Source organism: Rhinoraja longicauda, chromosome 26 (assembly GCF_053455715.1).
Source record: "Rhinoraja longicauda isolate Sanriku21f chromosome 26, sRhiLon1.1, whole genome shotgun sequence".
Classification (NCBI taxonomy): domain Eukaryota; kingdom Metazoa; phylum Chordata; class Chondrichthyes; order Rajiformes; family Arhynchobatidae; genus Rhinoraja; species Rhinoraja longicauda.
The window spans coordinates 11,559,154-11,581,987 of NC_135978.1; the positions used below are offsets into that span (position 1 = coordinate 11,559,154).

The following is a 22,834-nucleotide window of genomic DNA, read 5'->3' on the forward strand; positions in this document are numbered from 1 at the left end:
TTTCATCATATGTCAGTCCCGCCATCTCAGGAATAAACTTGGTGAGCCTTCGCTGCACTCCCTCAATAGCAATAATGTCCTTCCTCAAATTAGCAGACCAAAATTGCACACACTACTCCAGGTGTGGTCTCACCACGGCTCTGTACAACTGCAGTAGGACATCCTTGCTCCTAAACTCAAAGCCTCTCTCAATGAAGGCCAACATGCTATTAGCTTTCTTCACTGCCTGCTGCACCTACATGCTTACTTTCAGTGACCACACCTGGAGTATTGCGTACAGTTTTGGTCTCCTAATCTGAGGAAAGACATTCTTGCCATAGAGGGAGTACAGAGAAGGTTCACCAGATTGATTCCTGGGATGGCAGGACTTTCATATGAAGAAAGACTGGATAGACTCGGCTTGTACTCGCTGGAATTTAGAAGATTGAGGGGGGATCTTATAGAAACGTACAAAATTCTTAAGGGGTTGGACAGGCAGGAAGATTGTTCCCGATGTTGGGGAAATCCAGAACAAGGGGTCACAGTTTAAGGATAAGGGGGAAGTTATTTAGGACCGAGATGAGAACTTTTTTTTCACACAGTGGTGAATCTGTGGAATTCTCTGCCACAGAAGGTAGTTGAGGCCAGTTCATTGGCTATATTTAAGAGGGAGTTAGATGTGGCCCTTGTGGCTAAAGGGATCAGGGGGTATGGAGAGAGGGCAGGTACGGGATACTGAGTTGGATGATCAGCCATGATTATATTGAATGGCGGTGCAGGCTCGAAGGGCCAAATGGCCTACTCCTGCACCTACTTTCTATGTTTCTATGACTGATGTACACCACACCAAGGTCTCGTTGCACCTCCCCTTTTCCTAATCTGACACCATTCAGATAATAATCGGTCTTCCTGTTCTTGCCACCAAAGTGGATAACCTCACATTTATCCACATTATACTGCATCTGCCATGCATCTGCCCACTCACCCAACCTATCCAAGTCACGCTGCAGCCTCATGGCATCATTCTCGCAGCTCACATTGCCACCCAGCTTTGTGTCATCCACAAAATTGGAGATGTTACATTTAATTCTCTCGTCTAAATTGTTAATAACTGGGGTCCCAGCACCGAGCCTTGCGGCACCCCACAAGTCACTAACAGTGGTATCTGACGTGAATGTTTTAATAGGTATGTTATCAACTAACTTCAACTTGTGCAATCATTTTGTCGTTGCTTGGGTTGCAATTCCCATGTGTACGACATCCCTACTCAGATAAACCCGCCACCCTCTTACTGAAAAAGTAAACTAGAAGTAACTATTAAATCTTTCCCCTCACACCTTAAACCTGTGCCCTCTGCTTTTTGATTCTCCTACCCTACTTTAAAGACTCTGCATTCATCCTGGGTCAGTGGGACAAGGTGATTTTCAAGGGGACAATACATCTCGCCTCCCGAAGCTGCGTTCATATCCAGCTTCAACTGTGGAGAACAGTCTTTTTCTTGGCCATAAGGAGTTTGAGAATGAGGTGTAACTCACCACTAATTCATGAGCACAGCACAGAATTGTCTTTAATTTGGCACTGGCTGCAAATCAGAGTGGCTGCTCAGTTAAGGAAACTGGGTAATCACATTGAAGCAGAAGGGAAGGCTGCCCTGTGCTATATATTAACAGCCAACACTGAAAACATTGTATGGCATCATGAGGAAGTGTTTAAATCCACATTATATAGATCTCACTCTTGATTATTAAACTTGGTGTTCTGATCTAAGATTTGATTTATTTAAGTGACCAAATAAAAATTGAGTTTTGCAAATCACCAGATCAAGATTCAACGAGATATGTAAGAAATAGGGTAAATAGAACCTATTGTTTGAGCTTCTGAATGTTAGACAGCCCATTATTCTCTTTGAAGACTGAAGCCTCATTGTCAGAACATTACGGAAACTGGAGCCTGCACTACACTAGGTTTTATCTCGGGTGGTGTGCTTGAAACAGCCGGTGAATTTTCTCAAATGGATTGTTTAAATTTCCTGGCATTGTCAACACTCATGTTAAAAAATGGAGGGAGTCACAATGGCACAGCTAATAGAGCTGCTCCTCACAACACCAGGGGCCCAGATTCAATCCTGACATTGGGTGCTGTCTGTGTGGAGCTTGCAGGTTCTTGTGGGTTTCCTCCTACATTCAGAATACGTGTGGGTTGGTAGATTAATTGACCGTTGGTGTGTAGGTGAATGGTAAAATCCGAGGGGTCTTAATGAGAATGTGGGATCAAATTGTGATTTGAGTTTGATTAGTTAAAATGAGTTCATGAGTCAGTGCCACAGTCTTAGAATAAAGTGGAGGCCATTTAAAACTGAGGTGAAAAAAAACTTTTTCACCCAGAGAGTTGTGAATTTGTGGAATTCTCTGCCACAGAGGGCAGCGGAAGCCAAATCACTGGATGTATTTAAGAGAGAGTTAGATAGAGCTCTAGTGGCTAGTGGAATCAAGGGATATGGGGAGAAGGCAGGCATGGGTTATTGATTGGGGACGATCAGCCATGATCACAATGAATGGCAGTGCTGGCTCAAAGAGCTGAATGGCCTCCTCCTGCACCTATTTTCTATGTTTCTAGTGCAGATTCAATGGGCCAAAAGGCCTGTTTTCTTCATGTGTAACTAGGATGCAAATTAACACGCTTCTCCCTTTAAGAATAAATCTTTCATGTTTGGAATCCCTTCAGAAATTCTTGGGTGTCTACACACATTGAACCTCACCAAATTGCACAGAACTCTGGTGATATAAAACATAGAACATAAAACTGTACAGCACAGGAACGGGTCCTTTTGTCCATAATATCAATGACGAACATGACGCCAAGATGAACTAATCTCACTTGCCTGCACATGATCCATACCCGTCTATTCCCTTCATATCCATGTGCCCATCTAAAAGTGTCTTAAATGCTACTATTGTAGCTGCCTTCACCACCATCCCCGGTAGTGTGTTCTAGGCACCCATTACCCTCCCTGTAAAACAAAACAACTTGCCATGTACATCTTTAATCATTTCCCCTATCATCTATAAGCTATGCCCTCTCATCTGGCATTGTCACCCTGAGGAAAGATTCTGACTGCCTGTCCTATGCATGCCTTTCATAACCAAATATACTTTTATCAGTTCTTCCCTTCAACCTCCGGCACTCCCGAAAAAAGGAATCCAAGTCCGTCCAACCTCTCAGAGAAACATAAACATTCATACAAAATAGGTGCAGGAGGAGGCTATTTGGCCCTTCGAGCCAGCATTGCCATTCATTGTGATCATGGCTGAACATCCACCCTCCTTGTAGCTAATAGCCTCTAAACCGGGCAGTATTCTGATCAACCTTTTCTGCACCCTGCCCTTGCAGATCTTCCCTGATGTGGAGTGGAGCTTCTTTCTGTCAACTCTACACACAAGGCAGCCGCTCGATTTGGTAAACTGTTTGCTGGGAAACACTCGCACTGGTTTCTAGTTGAACTCCTACCAAAGAAAATAATGGGAGAAAAGCCCTGAGGGTCAGGTGTTCAGAGTAAATAAATGTTTAATGTGAAAGGAGCAGCTTAAGCTGTGGGATGAAAAGGCGAGATGCGCTGTGGCGTGTTTGTGGAGAAGCAGTGCTTCAGGTGATCACCACCCTTGAAATGCATTGCTTTCAACTAGAGTGGAGAGGTCATGACCTTTTAGCAAAAAAGCGTGTGACTGCGCCAACTACAAAGGACAAAAAAGTTGTAGCACGAGTCATGGGTTTCAAAACACAGGACCAAACACTGTCAAAATCTGAAAGCAAAAAGCCAGGTTACAAATTTGGAGAGAGGAGGGAACTCTTCATCAGAACTAATTAATTCACTTGACTTGTGTTCCCTGTCCCCACAACACAGGCCTCTAAACTTAATCAAATGTTTTTTGTTGTCTTAAATGATCATTATCCCATAAAGGCAGCACAGTGGTGCAGCTGGTAGATCTGCTCCCTCATAGCGCCGGACACCTGTGTTCGATCCTGACCTCTAGTGCTCTCTGTGTGGAGTTTGCATGTTCTTCCAGTGATAGCGTGGGATTCCTCCTGGTGTTCTGGTTTCCTCCCACTTTTCAAAGACGTTTGAGTTTGTAGATTAATTGACCCTCTGTAAATTGCACCTATTGTGTAGGGAGTGGATGAGAAAGTGGGATAACAGAACTAGATTGAATGGGTGATCAGTGGTCAGCCTGGACTTGGTGGGCCAAAGGGCCTGTCTAAACTATTCTAAAACTAGACTAAATCCTACAATTTTATTTTTTAAATTGCATTTCCAACAGTCATTGTTTATGGTATTTCTGGCTTTGGCCTGGAGCAGTTAGACCACAACTACACTCTCGAAGGGTGCTTGGCTGGCTGAGGTGACTCCAGGTAACTCCCTTTACCCTTGCAGGCAACAGACTGTTGCACGAAAACCTGCCGAAGTGATTGAGACTTAATTGAAAACGGGTTGAACCATCCGCATTCACTGCGCAATATATACATTCCCATGTTAAGCCATGTCAAATGTGTGGGTCCCGCACTTCCTTTTGGGGTTGTGTCCTGAGGGTGCGAGGGGAATCCATGGTGGAATTAGCAGAATGAAGAATTTGAAAGGCTTCTTATTTAATCCCAGAAGGAGAAATGATTACAATCAATGCCTTGGCTAATGTTGTCACTCAAGCACCTATTGCAGTTGTTACAATGAGCCCTCTCCTGAGGACTGTGTCTATCAGCTTGATGGCCTTTGACCCCCAAGGCTGCGGTTACCGTGACTGGTATGTGTGGTTCCAAGCAAGTTCTTCTTACCGAACTTTAATACCTTTTCTGACATGCATGAGCCAGAAGCACTGTTAGAGGTCACTGTGGTCTCTAATCATTGGTCTCAGCTGAAGCTCCCAGATCACAAAGAGCTAGAATTACCTTAAAGAAATCCTTCAGTGAAAATAGCTCTGCCCTCTGCCCCTAATGTGAAGTGTGTGGAAAGGAGCTGCAGATGCTGGTATGTACTGAAGATAGACACTAAAGTGCTGGAGTAACTCAGCGGGTCAGGGTGCATCTCTGGAGAAAAAGGTTGGGTGATGTTTCAGGTTGGGACCTTTCTTCAGAATGGAATTTGAAGAAGGGTCCCAACCCGAAATTTCACCCATCCTTTTTCTCCAGAGATGCTGCTTGACCTGCGAAGTTACTCCAGCACTTTGTGTCTACCTAATGTGAAGTTGTCTATTGTAGGAGGACTCCCCTCAGAGTTGACAACCGTTGACTTTGAGATGTTGCATTGTTGTTTTTCTTTGGCGAGGCCATTATTTTCAGTTTTAATCAGTACTCCAATGGCATTTGTGGATTGCAATGGCTTTCTTTTGTGTGGGGAATCTCAACATATCGGAGAATTCCTGAGGAGTTTCTTTGAAGAAAGAGTAGGCTGCTTCTGGAAATAAACCCCCCCATCCATCCTGAATCTATCATTCTTGGTGAATTGAATGGCCAACCAAATAAATCAGTTTAAAGTCACCTCTTGCAAAGCTGGCACCTTTTCTATTCTTGTTCACCCAGCAGATTCTATTTGAAAGGACTCAGAGTTTTGTCGCCACGCTGGAATAATAGTCAGGAAAAAATTCTCACCAGAATCGGAAGTTTTACCCTGAGATCTCTTAAGTGGCATCGATGGTGGAGGAATCCGTAACCTCCAGGAAAGAGGGCAGATGGTTGAGATACGAGAACGTAATTCCTCTGCATTTCAGAATGCAGAATATCAAAATTGAAGGGTGTATTTTAACTTTTGGCAAATTTCTTCAACACAGAACCACCACGAAAAGGTGTAGCAAAAACGAATGGTTTAACACGGTGAACTGCTTGGCAAGTCGAGTGCAGACTGAGAATTTTTTGCAGCTGTTCAGAATGGGTTCCAATCATTAGAAGATACCATTTCAGGCTACATTTTAAAAGTTGTCTTCAGTAGAACCAGGGTGAAGATTTTGGAAGTCTACCAAAGAAGCTGGAATGTTCCTCAAAATGTTCGCAAAACGTGGAATCTGCCTCAGGAATTCCCCGCTGGAACTGCTAGCCCAAAAGCTTTCTCAATCTACAGCAACAACCACAATGAAAGAGACTCGAGGAAGCAACTTAAGGTATCAAACCTTAACAATAGGCAAGAAATAAATATTGATCCATCCTTTCCAGCTTAACCACCAACATAGATTCATGATATTTAAAAAAACTTACTGCAGGAAAAAATATTTTACAATAAAGAACTTTTCTTATTCTCTCATTTCCCAACTATTTTGTCAAATTCAGATTTCACGAGGAATCCTCTGAAATTCTGATCAGGTCTATATGTTTATGTCAGCACTCCACAAGTACATCGAGATACATTACAACATAAACTGTGGAAAAGCTGCCCTCTCTTCTGGTATTCTTTGTCCTCCCCCTACAATCAGTCTGAAGAAGGGTCCTGATCCGTATACATGATGAACATGGATAGCTGCCTGACCCTCTGAGCTACTCCAGCACTTTGTGTCTTTTTGTTTTGTAAACCAGCATCTGCAGTTCCTAGTTTCTACGAAGCGTACTTGGCAAGCGTACTTGGCAAGCTACATAAGTAATCGATGAGCAGGTTTTGTTGCTTTTCCACACCAATACCTTTTAATTGGTCTGATTCTATCATGGGCAGCAAGATGGCACAGCAGTAGAGTTGCTGCCTTACAGCTCTTGCAGCGCCGGAGACCCGGGTTTGATCCCGACTACGGGAGCTGTCTGTACAGAGGCTGTATGTTCTCCCCGTGACCTGCGTGGGTTTTCTCCGAGATCTTTGGTTTCTTTCCACACTCCAAAGAAGTAAAGATATGTCGGTTAATTGGCTTGGTAAATGTAAAAATTGTCCCTAGTGTGTGTAGGATAAGTGGTAATGTGCGGGGATCGCTGGTCAGCGCGGACTCGGTGAGCTGAAGGGCCTGTTTCCGCGCTGTATCTCTAAAACTAAAAACTAAAACTAAAAATTTGAGTTTGTCTCTGAGTGCCATTAGATGGGTGAGATCTATGCATTATTTTGGGTTTGCAAATTGCAGAGCACCATGTGTTACTTTTACAGTGTCTCTGAACAAATTTGCATTGTAGACTTGTGTACAACAATTCTGTCTAACTGTAGAGCTCTTTATACGATTGTATCTCGGATGTTGTTGAATTTGTTTTTCTTTTGCAGCTAATAACCACTTTTTCTATCTCTCTGCTCATTACAACACTATCCTGAGTGCTGTGGGATTATGGAGAGCTCTGTAATTATCTTTCACACTGTTAAATTGTAGAGTGCAGTGTCAATGGTAGACTATTAGCACCCCCTACAGTACAGCAGGTCTTCTGAATCTTAGCAAAATACAAGAGAGCCGTCTGCTTCATATATACAAGTTGCTTTGGATAATTGGAATAAATACGGATTACAATTGGGGTTGAGGAGGGGATACGTAAAGATTACAATTGGGGTTGAGGAGGGGATACTTAAAGTATTCATGCTCAAACGATAATCAGACTTCCAAACTTCTGAAGTTGATATCTTTTCAGAATTTGAAACATTTAATTTTTTTTGTAAATTTGACGTGCAAACACCCAACCCCAACACTGAGAACAGGATACTTTTAGGGATATGGGTGTGGCTGGCAAGATTGGCTATAATTGCCCATGTTCAATTCGCCATGAAAAATTGTGGCTTTCAGGGGGACACAGAAGAGTTAATTATCTAGTTGGTTCTGAAGTGGCATTCAGGCCAGTCTAGGGAAGGATAGCAGATTTCCTTTACAAAGGATACTGATTAGCCATGTCAAGTTCTTTTTTACAGTAATCTGGCGGTGTTTGTGGTCACCAGTACCACGACTAGTTGTATTGTCCCAAATTATTATCTGTTATCTGCTGCACTTTTGATGACCCATTTTGTCATAAATCCTCACTGTGCTGTTTCATGCAAAACCCACCTGCCATATCACTCTCCCCATAAAAAGACATCTGCTCACATTGCTGTGTCTACATTATTGCACTGCATTGTCTGATGTTTGTGCCTGTTGGTGGCTATTGATTAGCGTATTGTGTAGAAGTTCGACCATAGCTTCATTATCCAGGTAGAAACGAGGAACTGCAGATGCTGGTTTACAAAATAGGACATAAAATGCTAGAGTACCTCAGCAAATCAGGCAGCATCCTTGGAGAACATGGATAGGGACCCTTCTCCAGTGATTGGAGGTGAACCTCTTCAAGGTAGTCATACCTTAAAGACATTTTGCAGCAGAAGAAAGGTCCTGACCTGAAATGTCAGCTATCTATGTTCGCCAGAGATGCTGCCTGACCCACTGAGATACTCCAGCACTTTATGTCCTCCTGGTAAAGTTCCAGATTACCCTACATTTGCGTGACATTCAACCAGAATTAAAAACAGAAGGAACTGCAGATGCTGGGATTTGCAGTTAAAAACCATCCTGGTTTGTGAAAAGAGCAGCCAGTCTTATCTGTGCACAAATTTACAGGTTTGTCCCTTTCTACCTGCAGGCCAAGTTTGCTATTCAGAGAGGAGCCACAGCAGTGATCTTTGATGTAACTGATGATTCAAGTGCCGTGGGTCAGGTAAGGATGTCATTCTGCATTACTGTCCTCAACAACAACAGAACTGCATGGCACAGGAATAGTTTAGAGCAAAGACAATGTTCCATTAAAGTCCACCACCCTTCAAAGTAACAGGGATAATGAATCTTTTTACTCCAACAGCAAGTTTGTGGTCATAATTCGTGGCTGTCCTTTTCATCATTGTGAGATTTCCCATCTATGATGATGCCCACGCAGTAATGTCCTTCCTGCTATCATCCCAAATGCTTAACTGGGAGTGCTTCAATCTTTGCATGTAAGTGATTGGCGAGCAATAAAATTAATGAACACGGTTGTTGAGATGGAGATGGGAGCCATCTTATCTCCACAGTATTAGAGGGAGAATAAGCAGCCAGTCAATCTGTTGGTGGAGGAAAGGATGTTCACTAATCCAACTGCCTGTCCCAAAGCCTCACTCTTTATCATCTGGATCAACAAGAACAGCAGGAAACACAAGCACAAGCCTCCACATTGGAAATAGATGCCTACTCCTTTATTATTGTGCAATCAAGATCTTGGGAGAACCTATTGAACAAAATGGGAGTACCAACCGCATTATCTGAAGACTACTGCTAACCTTATGAGGCTAATTAGAACTGGATTATGTAGCAAAACGCCACATCTCAAGAATGAATAAATATAAAGAAGTCTTAGTTTTCAGATCTCATTTAAGGAATGAGGAAAATTAATCAAGGAATTAAGGAATGGTGGCTTATAACTGAGCAGCATTCCCTCAATACTGCACCTAACTTTTAGCTTGGATTGTGCATTTAAGACATGCCCATGATACTTTCTCTTTGTACCTCTCAACAAAGAATGAAACATCCAGTTTCATTGGGCTGTAATTAGCTGTACTATTGATGTACAATTTGCTGAGGTGTACAATTTCTGCAATAAGCTGTTCACTGTATGGGAATGTTTAAGCATGTTCTCTTTGTTCTGGAAGTTATTCTATAAAATAGCAGGCCGTGAATGATTTTATAATGGGTTCAGCCATCCAAACTTTATTCTTGAATATTGATACATGGCCTCGAATGAACAGAATTAAGCTTTCATCAGTTTACTAGTATTTAAAATCATTAAGATTGCTTTAGTCAAACAGGAAAATGTGACTAGTTCAAAGAAAGCCACAATTTTGTTTCAGAGATAAAAAATAAATAGGATTAGAATAATCTCCTTCATTAAAAGAGATTTTGTTGAGGTTAATTGGCAACTTCTGGTGTGCTAAGGACCAAACAGACAAATAATCCATAGATAATTTAAATTTAACAATCATGTCCAATGTGGATCTATAATTCTCTTTCATGGAAAAACTGCTTTCTCCACCCACGCTGAGAGCCCAAACTTCATGCTGCGGGCCATCTGGTTGATGGTAAATTTGGGACAAACTATTTAAAATCTGACTCAGGCACATGACTTTCAGATGAGAAACTAAAATTAATCATGCTGCATCCTAAAATCTGACATTAAAAATGGAAAGGCAGTGGAAAGGAACATCAGAGAATTCTTTGTGAAGAGATGATGCTAAATGGCCAACAGCGGTGTCCTTTGTCCAAAGATCAGTTGCACGTATTCACCATAACCTTCAGTTACTTCTATCTATAAGGCTTTGGCTCCAGTTGGATCCAGTCTGGATCAATGTCCTAATCTCACTTCAGATTTCCTTAAGATATAGAAGGAAGTCTTTTGGTCCTTCAAGTCTATGCCATTCCCATCTGTCCTAACCTTCATTTATTTCCCTGTAACCTATTCTCTCTCAAATGCCCACCAGCTCCCCACCTCATCTCCTGGATTTATATCCGCTTACCCGCAGCATTTAAACAGAGAAAATTATAAATCGGACAATTGGGCTACATTTCTGTAGATTCTAAGTAAGGATGCGTTGCAACACTTCAATAATTGTTCAGAAGCAGACTCTTGACTTCACTCATTTTATTAAAGTGATGTTTAAATATGCTATTTGAGCATTTCACTAAAATGGACAAGTTTGCCAGATCAATATTGCCAAACATCTTGTGACAAGTGAAGAATCAATATGGACCCAAAATACTCAGGCTTATAAAACTAAAAACAAGCCTAGTACAGGTTCAATGTATTGATGCAGATCATCAGTGATGTGTGAAGTTTACAAAGCCTAATGTTAAAAGACGAGGGCAGAGGTTTATATGGGAGAGATTATTATTAATAATGAACTAATCCAACGTATGTCGCAAATCTCTGTTGAATACTTACACCATCACCAGTGAAACCAGCAAGCAACATAACTCAGTTCCAGCCAGTCTGAATAGGACTTTAATATGGGAGCTGTTGGAGAGGAAAGATTATATCGTCCTGATGTTAAAAATGAATGGCAAATATGGAAAGAGAAAGTACTCCAGCATTTTGTGAAAACCCATTCCTTCTCTCCCGAGATGCTGCCTGACCCGCTGAGTTACTCCAGCATTTTGTGAAAACCCATTCCTTCCTTCCTTCTCTCCCGAGATGCTGCCTGACCCGCTGAGTTACTCCAGCATTTTGTGAAAACCCATTCCTTCTCTCCCGAGATGCTGTCTGACCCGCTGAGTTACTCCAGTATTTTGTGAATAAGGTGATGCATATTGTTGGTGGGGAATTAGTGAGTTACTCATTGAGTGTGGTGCAATGTACAGAAGTAAAGGCATTTACTTCAACATTGTCTGTTGTATACCACTTGTCTTGTACAACCTCTTGAGATTGTACGTGCCAAATCCATTGTGACACTGTTTCAATCAGTCTCATTAGAATCCTTCTTATCTGTCATGTTTTGTAGTGAATATGAATAAATTCCAACTCTATTATAAAACTAAATACATGGCAATTGGTAACTGTGCTTTGTACCATGTACCCCTTAATGTAAGCTCTGTGTACTTTTTGCTTCCTGAATCCTTGTCAGGGGTACTGAAAATCACAAAGCCTTATACAGGACAGCCATTTTTGTTTGATGACATTTTAACGTCATGTGATTATTGTTGGGCACTGAAGCCATTCCTGAGCCCTCCAGTGAAATGCTCCTTCACGTGGCTTCATCTTCCTACTTCCAGCTCAAACAGAACCCAGAAGATCTGTTGCCTCGTCCCGTTATCCTGATCCGAGGCCTGGATGCTGCCCAGCTCATGAATGTCATCAACACCATTGGTGAAGCAGTGGTCAAGATACACGTTAAGAATGATTTGGTGGGTCGGGTAAGTCTCGTTTTAACTAAACCTCAATTAACTCCTTCAACTGGTGTTGATAAAGCAGGGACTTTCCTTTTCACCAACCTCAATGTATTTTCTGACTATTGCTCAAATGGCTGAGCTGCTTACATCACAGAGGAAACCTTGAGATTAATTGTCTTGCAGCTGGACTTAGTCTTTAGGGAATATATTCAAAATTCATGTTCAGCGATTTACATAGTGATCCCAGAGGTGGGTGGGAGAAGTGAACAAGTGGAAATGAGGGCAACTGCTTAACTTCTTTCAAAACCTCTTCTGAAAGATTTGTGTTTTTTATTAAAGCGTCGGATACAGTTAATGGCTTTACAGAACTAATTATAGGACAGCAGACATGTGGATGGACATTTCCTGGGGTCTTTCAATACGTGCAGCCTCAAAATAACTCCTTGTTAATTATGTTTTTCAATAAAATGTCGTAAATCTAAATGTATCTGGGAATGAGTTTGGGGTAGGAAATGCGACTGCAAGCTGGGAGCACTTTACGCTAAACAAAAAGCCTTCTCTATTCATCCCGCTGAGAGTACTTCCTGAAATCGCATCCATTTATTGAGAAGAACAACAGTAACCTCCTGATAGTGAGGCTCCATCGCGATGCTGAGATTCCACATTGAGTATTGAACAAATCCATTTCCCAAGTGTTCTCCTTGGCTCATAGAATTGCCAGCTGATGATGAGTAGAGTAAACAGGGAGAGCATGTTAACATCATATGAAGATGTGATCCTCTCAATTCATCCATCTCATCACACCTTTTAAAAACAAATTGTAGTATCTTTAGCGTTGTTTAGTTTTCGAGATACAGCGCGAAAACATGCCCTTCGGCCCACCGAGTCCGCACCGATCAGCGATCCCCACGCGTTGCACACTAGGGACAATTTGCATTTACACCAAGCCAATTAACCTACAAACCTGTACGTCTTTGGAGTATGGGAGAAAACCGAAGATCTCGGAGAAAACCCACGCGGTCACGGGGAGAACGTACAAACTCCATACAGACAGCACCCGTAGCCGGGATCAAACCCGGGTCTCCGGCGCTATAAGCACCGTAAGGCAGCAACTCTACCACTGCGCCACCATGCCGCCCTTTGTGGTCTGCCTTTAAGGAAGGCAAGACAGTAAATTACATCATGAGTTGTTCATGGGTCATCAAGTTCCTGGTCTGACAGCATTTCCACTGAAGTTCATACGTCCATAAGTTATAGTAGCAGAATTAGGTCATTCGGCCCATCAAGTCCTTCAATCGTGGCTGATCTATCTTTCCCTCTCAACCCTATTCTCTTGCCTTCTCCCCTTAATCCCAGACACCCTGTTCTCCAGAGATGCTGCCTGACCCAAAGTGTTCTCTCCAGCACTTTGTGCCTGTTTTATTCTCCTCTTAAAACCTTCCTGGCTTGTTTTCAGTCTTCATCCACCTCAATGTCTGCTCCCTTCCCCTTCCCCTTTGTGGAACTTGTACAAACGCATGTTATTCTTAACCTGGGCCCCTTGGTATGTAAACTATTCACCACCTTGAACAATGCACCTGCAGCGATTTTGTAAATTCCTGTTGTAATCTCAAAAACTTTAATTAGCTTACCTTCTTCCAGAGAAAATGAGCATAACTTAATTCCTTTTCATAGCTTAAATTTGTGTATCCACAGCTTGTGCCTGGGATGCTCAACAGAGGCTACAATACCCTACTAGTTACTGAGCACTAGAGATCCTAAATGGGCAAAATGAATTTGAAGGCTGAGGCATGGATGACTATATACAAACTCTATGTATTTAAACCGTATTGCAGATGGGTAGGTAGTATGGGGGGGGGGGGCTCATATCTGATTAAAGATATATCTGTGATAAGATTTGACTGCTTTAAATTTAAATGTGCTATCTCCTTCCTCTCAGTGATCAGCCTTCAAGCGAGTCAGTGCAGCTGGTTATTATGCATTTCCTTTTATTGTATTATATTGTCTTCCCGGTCTCAAAAATGATTTAGTGCTATTCCTTTATTTCATTTTGATTATGCAGTAAATTCCTCAACACAAAGCAGGACAGTGGATGGGAACATGTCATAGACTGCTTGCAACTACAGGGATGTTCTAGTGGCAAATCAACCCTAATCTTTATCATAGAAACTAGCCCTTGATTTTGTGGATTTTTTTCCTGAAATCTAATGATAAAGGTGATGGTGAAGAAGTTGGTCGATCACAATTTCGCAGTGCGGCACGGTGGCGCAGGGATAGAGTTGCTGCATTATGGCGCCAGAGACCCCGGTTCAATCCTTATTACGGGTGCTTGTTTGTACGGAGTTTGTGTGCTCTCCCCGTGACCTGCGTGGGTTTTTTCCGGGATCTCCCGGTTTCCTCCCACACTCCAATGAAGTGCAGGTTTGTAGGTTAATTGGCTTGGTATAATTGTAAAGTGCCCCTAGTGTGTAGGATGGTGTTAGTGTGCGGGGATCACTGGTTGACGTGAATTAGGGCCTGTTTCCGCACTGTGTCTCTAAACTAAACTAAACTAAGTTGTGCTATCACAGTTTTCTGACTTTGTCCGTATCATTTGTAATGCAGCCAAAAATATAGTCACTCATCCAATGAGAGAGAATTACAAAGGCTGTGATTCCTCCGAGAACTATAGAACACATCAGGTCGTGTTTTCACTCCTGTGACATTTAGTGCTGTGTGTCTGCACGGCCAAACCCTACCTTCCATTGACTTGTTTTACTTCCTCGACGTTTCTCTTCCAAGTTACAGAGGTTTTAACAACACACTTAAGGTTTCATTCATTTACCAAAAAATGGAGTAAGTATAATTTTCCGTGAGAACTGGTTTCACTGAAAGGAGTCTTGAGATAATTTCTAGTGGCGTTACCTCCTGTCTTGTGTGTGGTATGTTATTATTATATAAAAAGTCAAAGAATTTTTTTTCCCATCAGTAATCATTGCTCTTTCTCTCTCCTCCCTGCAGCCAGCCTATGATGTGGGAATCTTGATGACTCTGATCGTTGCTTTCTCAGTGGTTGTCATGATCCTGGCCGTGAGAATCAAGTGCAAGCAGAACCGAACTCGGGTGAGAGTTGCTCTGGATTGGAGCTGGTCTGGATATTAGTTAGCTTTCGATTTGCATCATTATGCTCCTATACGCGTGATCCCTTGGAGTTCTCTATTAATGCTATCATCGTGACAAAGTCGGCTTGTTTCTGGAGGCATATTATGAGTTGAGTCCCTGCAATAATTTCACTGCTGTCCACCACCAAGGCTTTGGATTGGTAATCAATGTTGGTGCGAGGAATCTAAAAATTGTTTGCTTTAGAACGTGTGGAGTGTGACAGTAACCACATGCATCCAGAAAACTACTGCAGATGCTGGTTTACACCGAAGATAGACACAAAATGCTGCAGTAACTTAGAGGGACAGGCAGCATCTCTGGAGCACATTTTGTCTGCTCCACTGTGAAATCTCCTCAAGGTATACCTACTTTGAAGGAGTTCTCCTCTCCCCGAAGGTTCGGCCACACCCTCTCTCGTTGCTCCCCCTCCGTGGAGTCTGAAGAAGGGTCTCGACTCGAAATATCACCCATTCCTTCTCTCCAGAGATGTTGCCTGTCCCACTGAGTTACTCCAGCATTTTATGTCTATCATCCAGAAAACTAGCTGGCATTTGAGTGGGTCAGGCAGTATTTACATCTGGGAATCAATTTTAAACTGGCTTAGGCCAAATGCCACTAAATCTGGCCCTTGCATGTCCCCTGACTGTAATAATTGTATTCTTGACAGCCTTGTCTTTTTTTTTTGTCTCTGTCTTATGTTCTGAACTTGCAAGAGCCATCTCTATTAACGTACTGCCCAAACATGAATCTTTAACCACACCTTCGGTAACCTATTCGAATATCTTCTTAGGTATTTATTAAGTGCTCCTGTATGGTGCTTCATAACATTTTACTACTTTGGTGCCATATAATTAAACGTTGTCATTGTTAAACCATTTCTCAACAAGCTTTGAACTATCCAATTCAGGAATTGGCACAGAGAACTTAGTGAGTTAAAGAGCTGTGGAGATAATATGTTATAGAGATAAAAAGATCAAGTGTCATGGTCAAAATTTGCTGATTTAACCTGTTAAAGAATGAAGCTTTGTCATGTTTTTCACTTTATCTCCTCTTCCACAATGTGGTAAAGGAACTGAGGGAATACAAGTAACCTCGGGGATATTTGGACAGGAAAGACGTACAAGGAAATGGGTCAAATGCAGGCCAATGGGATGATCGAAGATGAGCATCTTGGTCAGCATGGACAAGTTGGGCCAAAGGGCCTGTTTCCATACTGTACGCTATGACTCATCTGAGATCAGCATTATTGGGAAGGCATTGAGATTGAGAGCAATTCTCATTCCAAGATGACATCAGGCCAATGTTTTAATTATCACCTACCTTCTAGATTTGACAGTAATAGCTATTCCAAAATTATCAGATTACGCTTCTCAGAAACGTCTTGTTATTTTTCTGTATTGAAGACATCAATATAAATTGTCTAAATATAATCAGAAAATGCTGAAGGCAGGTTAGGTGGGATCCGTGAAGGAGAAACTGTTAACGTTTAATGTGGAAAACACTTCATCACAGCTGGGGGAAAAAAGAAGTTGCAGAGAGGGTGGTGAGGGGTAGATAGGGCAAGGGAACATCTGGTAGGTTTTGGCCAGGATTGCGGTGGTGGTGAAATGTGGATCAAACCATCTGCTTGATAAGCTAATGAGAGGGTAGTTACAGATTACAAAGCGGCATTTAAAAGCTGAGAAATGCAGGTCCAAACTGTAAGAAGTGCTCTGCAGAGCAGTGTAGGAAGAGAAAACTATGTTAATATTACAGTTGGATAACCATCCGCAGAACGAACTAGTTCTGATACGGAAAGAGTAGACTACTTATGTTTGATGAATTCAGCATTTGGTCTGGAAGGTTGCAAGGTGCTCAGATGGAAGATGAGGTGCTCTCCCTCAAGCTTCCATGGGGCCTAGGCGGAGCAGTGCAGGAGGCACAGACAGACAGGTCAAAGTGGTAGAGAATGGGGAATGAAAGCGCAGGCAACTGAAAGTACAGGCAACTGAAAGTGCAGAGGTGTGAGGAATTGAGATGCTGTCCATTATGGTGGAGTCGATGCCACAGTTCAAGACAGACGACATCTCAGGAGCACCTGAACGGACTGAATCGGATACAATGGAGACAGTGGAACTGGGAGAATGGAATAGAGCCCTTAATGAAGGCAAGGTGAGAGGTAGTACTGTCAATGTAGCTGTCGGAATCCCAGGGCTTGCATTAAATGTTTGTTACTAACCTACCCCTCTGATGGAGATGGAGAGATGCAGAAATGGAAAAGGAAGAGCCAGAGGTTAACCATGAGAAAGAGAGGGCAAGTGCAAAATAATGATTTTGAGTCTAGTTGAGTAGCCAATGTACCTGTAATAGATGGGGCGGACTGCAGAGTAGGAGTGAAAGAAGAGCTGACCTATATATCCCATAAAATGATAGGCTGTGTTTAGACCATGCAGTTTACCATCACGACATCTGTGATCCAGAGAAAGTGAATGTTGAAGAAGCTGCTGCTCAGTGTGAGAACTAATTTTTCTTTCTGTCAGATGAGGAGTCTGAAAATGAGAATTGTTTACTGTTTTTCCACAAATCCCATTGGCATGCTGAGTGTTTCCTGCTTCTTGCCATTTTATTTCGACTTTTGCCGACTGTAGTTTTTTAACTTAAATGTTCATTTACTGTTGTATGCCTTTGCAATTTGCTGTAGCTGCCTTTGCGACAGACAGTGTAAGTCTTAATAACTCCTGTGGTGCTTTGCATACCGACGCTAAGCGACCGTCTTTCTTCTCAGAATTCCTTGCAGCAGCAGACGATCAATGCGATCAGCCGACTGGCTACCCGCCGCTACCGGTCACGGTGCCGCCTCCAGGGGCACGAGCGACAGAGCAGCCTGGATTCCCAGGGCAGCAGCATGTCAGAGCCCGTGTGTGCCATCTGTCTGGAGGAGTTTGCTGATGGGCAGGTGAGAGGAGATAGCACCAGGTTGATCGAGTTTCCTTAATGAGTTAAGATTGGCACAAAAAGCTGGAGCAACTCAGCAGGACAGGCAGCATCTCTGGAGAGAAGGAATGGGTGACATTTCGGGTCGAGACCCTTCCAGCTTTTTGTGTCTATTCCTTCCTACAAATTCCTTAATGAGTTTCCTTGTTCGTCCTTGCAACCTGTTGCAGGAGAGGTAAAGGATAACCTTAGTTTATATGTTTAGAGATGCAGCATGGAAACAGGCTCTTCGACCCCCCCAAGTGCACATCGGCCATTCATCAAGTATGGATCGGATAGGTTTTGAGGGATGTGGACCAAAGGCGGACAGGTGGGACTAATTGCCTGTTTCCATGCTCTATGTCACTATGATCCCCCAAGTTCATACTAGTTCTATGTTATCCCACTTTCACATCCACTCCTTGCACACTAGGGGCAATTTACAAAGGCCAATTAATCGACAAACCCCCGCACGTATTTAGAATATGGGAGGAGACCGGAGCACCTGGAAGAGACCCACGTGGTCAGGGAGAATGTCAGAGACAACACCAGAAGTCAGGGTCGTACCCGAGTCTCTGGCATTGTGAGGCAGCAGATCTACCAGCTGTGCCACTTTACTTGTGAAAGATTATGGTGGTTTCATCAACACACCCCAGATCATTTCTGATTCTTGTTTTAATGCGTCTGTTCGGCTGAGACACCGAGTTCATGGCTGAGACTGTGCAGAGTGCCTAGATTGTTGGATTCGGGTGGAAGAGCAGTGTTCTTTGCTGTGTTATCTAGCTCACCCTCAGGGAAGGAGATCTAGATCTCTTCTGCCAGGCTGGATTGAACCTTCAGTAAATCCTTGGACATCCCATTTTTCTGATTAAGATTTCACCGGTTGCATGAAGTAAAAATACTCAGTGCCTCAACCATCTTGGAGCCTTCCTTGTGGTTTGATCAACAAAAAAAATTTCCTGCTTGTTTTGTGCCATTTGCAATAAGTCGATAAATGCTGTCAGTCCACTAAAGTGTTATGACTGGTTTGTCGTTGTAGGATCTCCGGATAATATCTTGTTTCCACGAATTTCACAAGGAATGTGTGGATCCCTGGCTTCTTCAACATCGTACCTGCCCGCTCTGCATGTACAACATCATTGGTAATTTAGCGTTTGAAGTTCAGGTTCAGCTGGTGAAGGGAGAAGTAAATCTGAGTTGAATTTTATTCTGTGAAATTCTACAGTAATTCCTGGTTTTTAAAAAAAACATTTGGATTGTACCTTGATGAAGCAGTGTGTATCTCCCTGAAGCCAGTGACCCCTAGTGGGCATGACTCCCCGATTACAGGAGCTGTTAAACTCGCTATCTCCAGGGAGATTATTTTATTCTGAGCTATACTCAGGCAGTGAATGTCATTCCCACCTGGGAACTCCCTATCACCAGAGCGGATTTGTGGCTGTAATAATGTCAGTGAGATGATTTTTGAACAAACCTAATAATTTTTTCCTGTGTGCAATTCTGCCGCAGTCACGGTCAAAATTTAACCCACTTTTGAATGAAATTATAGAAAATTCGTAATCAGCAAAAACTGTAGCCGCCACCTTTCCATTCATACTACAAATGAATAAAGAATGAATAACTTAGCTGCTGGAAATCTGAAATAAAAACAGAAAATGCTGGCAATACTCAGTATCTGTGGAAAGAGAAACAGAATTAACATTTCTGATCAAAGCCCTGAAATAACTTGAAGGGCATTTGACTGAAATTTTTTATTCAGTTTCTCTTTCCACAGATGCTGTCTGACCTGCCGAATGTTTTTCAGCATTTTCTATTTTTATCCCAAGCCGTCAATTGTGATTGTATCCCGCACAATTGTAAAGAGGTCAAATCAAGCATCTACTTGCACAACCTGAAGGTGTTCCATGAGATGTTTTTTTATGCAGGGAGAAACAAAATCTAGTTTGAGTTTGACTCAATGATCTGTAGTGATTCAAGGCCTAGTTGCTCTCTTCTCCTACCGCAACCAAAGAGCAGTCCTGAACCATCTCGTTGGTGACCCTCGGACTATCGTTGATCGGATTTGGCTGGCTTGACCTTGCACTAAACTTTATTCCCTTACCATGTACCTATACACTGTAAATGGCTCGGTTGTAACCATGTGTTGTTTTTCCGCTGACTGGATGGCACGCAACAAAAGCTTTTCACTGTACCTCGGTAATAAACTGATAATAAACAAAACTGTAACTATAAAGCTGGAGTAACTCAGCAGCTCAGGCAGCATCTCGGGAGAGAAGGAATGGGTGACGTTTCGGGTCGATACCCTTCTTCAGTCTGAAGAAGGGTCTCGACCCGAAACGTCACCCATTCTTTCTCTCCCGAGATGCTGCCTGACCTGCTGAGTTACTCCAGCATTTTGTGAATAAATCGATTTGTACCAGCATCTGCAGTTATTTTTTTATACTGTAACTATAAAGATGTAAAAGCCTTTGGGAATTGGGAATGTGTTTGAAAGTCATGGGAATGTAGAGTATTTGGAGACACTAATGTTGCATGATTCAATTGTTTACAGAAGGAAGCTCGACTATTGCACAACAGGAAGTTCCTGAGCGAGATGCACCAGCTGCTCAACTGAACCAGCGAATCCACCTGTTCCGCCGTTACCCTGGGCACACGCATCTTCACCGACCCAACACTGCCATCCCTTCCAGAGCATCTCACCTGAACAACCCTAGAACTCAAGGGATGCAAGTTGCTCCCTCTGGCCATTACTTTGTAACTCCGCAGGTCTACCCCGTGGGGTTTAACACCGTGCGATATGTGGCGGCAAGACCCCGGCAGCCCCCGGCGTTGCACAGGTGCAACTATCACCACAGTGAGGGGCAGGGCGTCTCCTACAGGCACCACAGACCCTTCACCGTGCGGAAAGGTCCGCCCTGGCCTGACAAACCTCACCACGGACCCATCCTGCACAAGCCCCCCTGCAGGCAGCAGCAGCAGCTCTCCGCGTGCAGCGTGCCCCTGTCGTCACATAATTTAAAACCGAACTGTGGTCCGCTGCGCTCGCAGCTCACCGGCAACCATGACAACCGCAGCCTCTCGGGGGACAGTTTTGGCATCAACTGCTCGGTGCGCAGCGGTTACCTGGCAGATAGCCCAGGTAGTGACTCCAGCTCGGGTCCCTGCCACTGCTCCTCCAGTGACTCCACGCTGGACTGCACGGACATCAGTAACCGGTGCACTTATGGAAGCCAGTCGACTTTCCGCAGCTCTCTGAGCAGCGATTACGACCCTCTCGTGTACTGTGGGGCGAGTGACGAGAGCATCAAGGCTTCGTCGTTTGAAGAGCAGAGGCCCAGGTCCCTGGACTCGGCCGGTGGTCCTCAGGATGACTGTGTGCTCAGCCACACCCACTACCACCACCACCGGCACCATCATTACACCGACGCTCACCCGAGCCCTAAAGAGGAGCGTTGCAGGAGCGCGTCGCAGAGGCAGGACGGCGAGCCGCTGGACGACTTCATGGGCGACTTTCAGCACTGCCAGCATCAGGTGGAGTTCGCCTGCCAATCCCAGTACACCCCCGCCCAGTGTTCGTGCTTGGAGCGGCGCCTGTTGCTTCCTCCTGGGCCCTGTCTCCCCGAGACCTCGCTGCAGAAGGGCGACGCGGAGATGGTCAAGAGCAAAGCAGAGAGTGCCAAAGCCGAACCAGTGCCTTCAGAAACAAAGTCCAATCGGGGCAGCAAGAGGAGAAAGAGGAAGAGTAGTTTCCAGGTGGATGCTCCCGTGGTTTACTTCCATCAGGACTGTGATGCCATGGAGGACTGCAGGGTGCACATTCACTACGACAACAGTGCCAACCAGTGCCACCCTCCTAACATTCAGCCATCAGTGCCAGTCCCTTTAGTCCTCAACAGCGGAGCTGCCAGTGAGTGGCCTTTCCCGTTCTGCGAGTGTCCCAACCCCCACTGTCAGCAACCACTGCCTCGGGTCGGCTCCGAGTCCATGCTACCAGGGGAGCAGTACATGAGCAACGGGGATCAAGGCCACTCCTTCCAGGACGGCTGTAGTGAAAGACACTGTGACAGAGAACCAGTTCAAGACAAGTCCTTCTACTGCCAGGCAATCCCCAGCAATCCAGGTGTGTAGGAAAGTTGGAAATATTTTTGAGGCATTAGACATTTTAAACGTGTTTTTGTGTTGCTGGAGGCCGTCTGAGAAGGGTATTGACCTAGAAAATGCAACATTTTTCCCTCAGGGGAAAGTCAATGAGTTCAGACCAGAGGGTTACAGTCTGAAGGAGAATGCCATAAGGAAGTACAGACTTCTTGTTTGTGCTTCGGATACTGTCTGATGCTGCTGTCATCAGTGATTGGCGATACATTCGGTGTGGATGTGGGGAATTCAGCCTTGTGTAATTGGGCTCTTTCCCTTTCAAAGTTGATGGAGCTTGGGTTTTATTAAAGCAAGGAGCCTGAGGGATGGATTCCTGCAGCAGCAAAGCTGCTTGAGATTGCAGTGTTTCAAAACTATACACCTTTCCAAGTGCAATAAGTGAGAATTAGTCTTTACCAATTCATGACCCAGTGGAACAATCACTTTATGTCCATCTGCTGCTGTCCATATTCACAAGTTCACAATTTCCTGGAGTAGAATTAGGCCATTTGGCCCATCGAGTCCTCTTCGCCATTCAATCATGGCTGATCTCTGCCTCCTAATCCCATTTTCCTGCCTTCTCCCCATAACCCTTGACACCTGTCATATTATGCCTGCAATCCTGTGAATAATTTACTGCCCATTCAAATCAGTCACCATTCTCTGTTAGTATAGGAGCTCTGCATGAAATTAGTTTGAGATGCAGATTGATTAATTTCCCAGTGCATAGAAACTATAAGAGTATAGCACTGAAACAGGCCCTTCAGCCCACAATGCCTTGGCCGAACATATGCCAAGTTAACTAATCTCTCCTG

At 43.7% G+C, this 22,834-nt stretch overlaps 1 protein-coding gene across 2 annotated transcripts in view; it reads left to right on the top strand.

Annotated features, from left to right (window-relative positions):
- The window catches only part of rnf43 (ring finger protein 43), a 162,576-nt gene that overhangs the window by 134,883 nt on the left and 4,859 nt on the right, over positions 1-22,834 (top strand). For both annotated transcript variants that reach the window (XM_078422480.1, XM_078422481.1), the window contains exons 3-8: positions 8,524-8,598; positions 11,676-11,816; positions 14,793-14,894; positions 17,698-17,868; positions 18,925-19,027; positions 20,437-22,005. In XM_078422480.1, coding sequence (XP_078278606.1) covers positions 8,524-8,598; positions 11,676-11,816; positions 14,793-14,894; positions 17,698-17,868; positions 18,925-19,027; positions 20,437-22,005 — 2,161 coding nt within the window. The remainder of the gene's footprint in view (positions 1-8,523; positions 8,599-11,675; positions 11,817-14,792; positions 14,895-17,697; positions 17,869-18,924; positions 19,028-20,436; positions 22,006-22,834) is intronic.